The sequence below is a fragment of the Sorex fumeus genome, unplaced genomic scaffold (genome assembly GCF_029834395.1).
Source record: "Sorex fumeus unplaced genomic scaffold, SorFum_2.1 ptg000405l, whole genome shotgun sequence".
Lineage (NCBI taxonomy): Eukaryota > Metazoa > Chordata > Mammalia > Eulipotyphla > Soricidae > Sorex > Sorex fumeus.
In genome coordinates, this window is record NW_026606460.1 from 8357 (window position 1) to 14762 (window position 6406).

At 49.1% G+C, this 6406-nt stretch overlaps 1 protein-coding gene across 1 annotated transcript; it reads left to right on the forward strand.

The window, feature by feature from the left end:
• Positions 1 to 409: 409 nt before the first annotated feature.
• Positions 410 to 6057, forward strand: LOC130019042 (bifunctional 3'-phosphoadenosine 5'-phosphosulfate synthase 1-like; the record flags this gene model as incomplete). Its single annotated transcript, XM_056109654.1, has 3 exons — positions 410 to 524; positions 4278 to 4513; positions 5919 to 6057. Coding segments are annotated over 3 exons (490 nt in total), but the record flags the coding sequence as incomplete, so codon positions are not given.
• Between the last annotated feature and the right edge of the window lie 349 nt (positions 6058 to 6406).

A 6406-nucleotide genomic window follows, 5' to 3' on the forward strand; every position in this document is an offset into this window, starting at 1 on the left:
AGCTACATGGAGGCAAGTGCCTTACTCTGGACTATCTCTCTGGCCCCCCCGTGTTGTCAGCTGAATGCGCTCCAGAGGGTCTCTGCAAGGCCAGGTTGAAGGAAGACGAGAGTAAGTGTCCAGTTCCCTGTTTCTGCTTAGGCTCAGGAAAGCTGTTGACCTTTCTCAGGTTTGTCCTCATTACCTCAGCACAGTAATACAGTTCCTGCATCCGTGGGTGGCTGTGGTGATTAATTTTGTATGTGATGTGCTGGCCCCCAGGCCAGTAGCTCTAAAGAAGAAGAGACGCCGTCATCTGAACCTTTCCCCTGGCCTTGGGTGCGCTGGACTAGGGCAGTGTGACTGAGTTATGCGGGAATCCGCGTTTCCTGTGCGAGCCCCTGTGAACCACAGTTCTTTCTCTCCCCAGGGCATGCAGCGGGCCACTAACGTCACCTACCAAGCCCACCACGTCAGCAGGAACAAGCGAGGCCAGGTGGTCGGCACCCGGGGCGGCTTCCGAGGCTGCACGGTTTGGCTAACAGGTACAGTAAGAAAGGGAAACTGGTTTGTTCAGAAGTCACTTTTTTTTTTCTTTTTGGGTCACACCCGGTGATGCTCAGGAATTACTCCTGGTGGTGCTCAGGGGACCATATGGGATCCTTGGAATCAAACTAGTGGTTGGAACGTGCAAGGCAAAAGCCCTACCCTCTGTGCTATTGCTCCAGCCTCTAGAAGTCATCTTTATAGATAGCTGTGAACTTGGAGGAAAGCATGTGGAAATTTGGAGCATGCATGCTTTTAATATAGAAATTGTATTAAAAAATCAGAGGCATTGCCTCAAATTACCCACTAAAATTTTAGACCCGTTTGAGCTTCTACCAACAATGTAAGATCTTGTCTTTGTCAACACGAGTATTACTCACCCTCACAGTTTTTCCTCGGGCAAAAAAAAAAAGTGAACCCCAGATTCCCATTTTCTGCTTCTCCCCTTTTTTTTTTTTTTAAGAGTTTAAGTGTTTCTATGTAAAAACAGAATTCCCACATTCTTCCACTTGCCTTGTTCTTAAATCTACACTGTTGTCCAGGGTACAACACTCATTCTGTTCTCAAATCTTTAAATTTCCATAATCCTGTGATTTGAGGCCCATAAAGAATTCCATCCAGCTCACCTTCAGTCTTCCCATTACGGCGCCACCCAGAACTCACCCCATCTCTGATTTAATTGTCTGTTTTATTGCTATAAAATGTATTGCTAAGACTTCTGCTGGCTGGTCTTTCCTTGGATTCTGAATTTCCTGAGTCTTATTTGAGAAAGTCTGCTCATTTGGGGGTTCGGGGGTCACACCCAGCAGTGTCAAAATTTACTATGGGCTCCGCGCTCAGGGTTACTCCAGGAGGTTCTTAGGGGACCAAACCAGGCATGGATGTGTGCAAAGCGGGCACCCTACCCGCTGTGCTATCACTCCTGTCCTGTCTTTTTTTTTTTTTTTTATGACAACTTGGTTGTGTAGAATGGAGACTCGATTTAGACTTTCTTGTCTTGGAATTCTTGTTTTGTTCATCTGTTTAAGACCACAGCAGGAGAGCTCAGGGCTTACTGCTCCTGCCTCTGCTGAAGGATCACTGGTCTTGGAATTCTTTTTGTTGGTTCTTGGTGGTGCCCAGGGCTTTTCCCCAGCTCTGTGTTTGGGGACACAGGAGGTGCTAGACTTCAGGCCTGGGCTTCCTGCCTGTAAGACATTCTCTCAGCTCAAAGCTCTTCTCTCTCTCTCTCTCTCTCTCTCTCTCTCTCTCTCTCTCTCTTTCTGGCTTGCTCCCTCATTTGCTATCTCTCATTCTCTTGCTGTCTCTCCCCTCCCCCCATTCCTTTCTCTTGTCTTGGAATTCTAAAATCATTACTTCATGGTCCTCAGATTTGAAATGTTGTGAAGAATTGTGAGACAAGTCCGTTTTTCCCCAGTGCCTGAATAATAGTTTGTTTTCCTGTACTTTCTTTCTTTCTTACCTTTCTCTTTCAGGCCCCCGTGCAGGGGCCATTGATTTTGTGTGCTTCGGAGTAAGGGACCCTCCCCAGGGCATCCCGGGGTGGGGGTGTCCATCTGCTTCTGGGCTCCCAGGTGAGCTCACCGCACACTGCCCTCTTCCTCAGAAGTTTGGAGACCCAGTGCCCTCAGGTTCTCACCATCTTCTCCAGCAGTCTTGACTTGCTTTTTTTCTCTTTTTGGGGGACGGGTTTTGCTTGCAGGCCAGGGAGATGGCTCAGAGGACTTAGCACTTGTGTGCTCGCACGTTCTATCCGGAGCACCACACAGTCTCCTGAGCCCTGACGTGAGCGTCCCCCACTCACCCCACTCTCCACTCGGCCAGGAGTCTCCCTCCCGCTGGATGTGGCACCAAACAGTCAGAGTCTCGGCTGAATAGAAAATGTGCAGGTCCAGGGTTTCCGGTCACTGAGTGCTTGGCAGTTAGTCAGCTACACCCCACGCGCCCCAGGCTCCCTGGCTGCTGTCTTTGTTCTGCTTATTGTTGCGTTGTGACCACATCTCAAAGCCCAGGGGTGTCAAACCACATTGTAATTCACTTTGCGATTGTGGGTCAGGGTTGCGGGGTGCTTGGAAGGGCCTCATTCCTTGGGTTCCTCTTGGCTGCTGGGGGCCAAGCTTGGTTCCCGCGACGGGTCCCTCATTCGACACAGCTTGTCAACTGGGGGCTGAGTAAAGGACGTTCTGCCCATTGGACCATGGACTAATGGCTGTTGCTAGTTGACTCCTCCCTAGCCATGTCCAGAGAGAGCCTCGTAGCCTTTCTGTTTTTCTTTCTCTCTTTCTTTCTTTCTCTCTACTTCTTTCTTTCTTTCTTTCTTTCTTTCCTTTCCTTTCCTTTCTTTCTTTTTTTCTTTCTTTCCTTCTCTCTCTCTCTCTCTCTCTCTCTCTTTCTGAGCAGTGGTCTCTTTTTTTTTAAATTTTTTGCTTTTTGGGTCACACCCGGCTTTGTTCAGGGGTTCCTCCTGGCTCTGCACTCAGGAATCACTCCTGGTGGTGCTCAGGGGACCATATGGGATGCCGGGGATTAAACCCAGGTTGGCTATGTGCAAGGCAAATGCCCTCCCTGCTTTACTATCACTCGGGTCCCCATGAGTGGGCCCCAGCAGCCTCGGTCATCATCACCCCTTCTTCTGGCCTTAGGCGGGTCCTCCGGCCAGCCTGATTCAAGGCTGCAGATCAGACTCAGCCTCTTCCTCCCCCAGAAGTGCCACGCTGGGGCAGCTCCAGTTGGCTGGAAATTCTCTTGTGATATCTTTGGAAAATCCTTTCTGCTGTTTGTTTTACTACTAGATTTTGTGTTGGGGCACATACCCGATGGTGCTCAGGGGTTACTGCCAGCGTACTGCTCGGAGGTCATTCAACAGGAAGGACTTGAGACCATGGGGTGCCAGGAACCCGAGTCCCCTGCTTGCAGAACATACACACCGCCTGTTTTAGCTGTCTCCCTGACTCCTGAACAGGTTTTATTTTAACCATTGTATTTAACCTCACAGCATATCGTCTTTTCTGTTTTTTTTCCCCCTTCACTTAACCTTACTACTCATATGATCTCTGTAAAGACTGTGAGTACATTAGACTTCAGTTTTCCAAATATCTCCATAGGACCAATCATAGACTTTTGCCACATAACTGCCTACTCTGTGAATTTTGTAATCTTGCACTTACCAAGGTAGCAGATATTAGTACAGAAATAGATCCTTTCGTTTTCCCTGATTTCTCATTGTTGAGGGAATTACCAGTGTTGTTGGAAAAAGCTGGATTCGGCTGGGGATAATCTTCCCAGGTTAGTGACTGTATAAATTGAATCCCAGATATTTTTATCATGGTTTCTATGAGAGCTGTTGATCCTGATGCCTGATAAAGGTAACTTCTTAGTGCTTATTTGACTAACTCATGTCCTTTCTTTACCCTCGGAAGAATTAATTTGGGTCTGAGCACTTTGGAAGCTGGTCTGCGGCATTAGAATAGCGGTGACCGAGGCTCGGTTGTGGCTGATAGCATAATGGGACGCTCCAAAGATCAGTGGCCTCTAAGGATAGCTTTGGGCATAGGCAAGTGCCGCTTATAGGTAGACGCTTAAACTACTGAGTGTTTTCTAGATGGAAAGAGAACCTTAGAATATTGCTTAAGCGTGTTCCCAAGTGTTCATCGAATCATGGATGCATCTACACCTGTGATGGAAACGGTTTGTTGCTAACTAGCCATTGTCCTGGCTCTGACTTGGGATCTGTTGGGCCGGTTCTGTTGCAGGTTTGTCTGGCGCAGGGAAGACCACGGTAAGCATGGCACTGGAGGAGTACCTGGTGTGCCACGGCATCCCGTGCTACACCCTGGATGGTGACAATATCCGCCAGGGCCTCAACAAGAACCTCGGCTTCAGCCCCGAGGACAGAGAAGAGAACGTCCGCCGTATCGCTGAGGTTGCCAAGCTGTTTGCAGACGCGGGCCTGGTGTGCATCACAAGTTTCATTTCTCCCTATGCGCAGGTTGGTAGCTGTATTTTATTTTATTTAAATATTAATGTATTACTATGAGATACAGTTACAGACTTACAAACTTTCGTGATTAGGTTTCACTCAAACAATGATCGAACACCCATCCCTCCACCAGTGCCCATTCTCCACCACCAATGTTCCCAGGATCCCTCCCATCACCTCCACCCCATCCCACCCTTAGGTCGGTAGCTTTTGAGCTGGTGCTTTTGTTAATACCCTTCCTGCCAACACACCTCAGGCAGAGTCTTGCTCGGTCACATGCAGCGAGGCCAAGCCCAGGTTCACTAGCAGCCGCAGCATCCTATTGCTCTGCCTCTCTGAGTAAATCCAGTTTGTATAAAACCTGCCACCTGCCCCACCTGACAGTCATTCTCAGGCCAAAGGCCAATCCATTTAGCCCCGACTTTTCAATCAGTAGCTGATCGGGAACACTTAGTATATAACAGAGAGGAAGGAAAACACTCAGGTTCTTTTTGTTTGTTTGTTTGTTTGTTTGTTTTTCGTTTTGGTTCCAGGCCGTACCTGTCAGTGCTTGGGGGTTGTTCTTGGCTCTGTGTGCGTGGGACAGGTGGAGGGCATTGAGCCAGGCTTCTCGCGTGGAGTCCTCTGCCCTCACCCCTGTGCCATCTCTCCCCAGAGTTTGCGTCGTTAACAGGACTCGTGCCCCTCAGCTTTTTTCCTGCAATTTCAACACACACTTCCTGCCACTTTATTTCCTTTGCATAAGCACTCGCCTTTATTTTTTCATTATTATTATGTTTGTGGTTCCGGAACCTCACCCGTGGTGCTCAGGTTGACTCCTGTGTCTGAGCTCGGGGGACCATGCGTGGTATCAGGGACCGACCAAGGTCAGCAGTGCAGAGCAAGAGCCTTCCCTGCTGTGCTACCATCTCTGTGGCGTCTTCTTGCCCCTTCACAGACCACGGAAACTCTCAGTTTATTCAGCTGAAAAGTTCAACTTTATGTTGCTTTGTTTGGGGCCATATCCAGAAGTGCTCAGGGCTCACTCCTGGTTCTGTGCTTAGAAGTCTCTGCTGCAGGGACCATCACAAGCATTGCACAAGTGTCTTAACCCCTGGACTACTTCTTTAGCCCTTTTGTTTATATTTTAAAAATAAGAATTGAATTTCATCAGTGATTTTTTTTTTTAACTCTGTTAAAAAATCACTTTTTTTTTTTTAAATTTTAAGTGCTTGGGGGCAGCTCCTGACTCCGTGCTTGGATGGCACGTTACTGGGGATCACCCCAGGCCTCCTGCAGGTGAAGTTTGTGCTCAGCCTGTTGAGCTTGGCTCTGGCCCCCATAAAATGCCTTTGCTTGTTCCTACTAATAATGTAGCAGCTCTGATCGTAGAGCAGGTTTCTGATGCTCTTGTCCCTGTCTTTCTCTTTGGAAGGATCGCAACAATGCGAGGCAGATCCACGAGGGTGCAAGCTTACCCTTTTTTGAAGTGTTTGTTGATGCCCCCCTGCACGTGTGTGAACAGAGAGATGTCAAAGGGCTCTACAAGAAAGCCCGGGCCGGAGAAATCAAAGGTAAGGGCGTCTTGTTTCTCCCCGGGTTCTCTTTGCTGAGACATTTTACCTTTTGCTCCGGGCTCTGAGCTCAGGGGTCACTCCTGATTGACTCAGGGGCCCTGTTGGGGCCAGTGATTGAGCTTGGGCCGGCACCTGCAGTGCCGTCATCCATCGCTCTTGCCCGTGAGAGGCTGAAAGTGCTCACCGCCTGGGCTCACTGAGGCCAGAAGAGGGACCCTTTCTGTCCCTTGGTCGGCTGTCAGAGTGAGCCTTGGGTAGTACCTGCATCTCCTGCTCAGCAAGTGTCACCCACTGCGGGGGGGAGGGGGGTGTTTCTCCTCTCACCAGACAGACCCTTAGAAGGCTG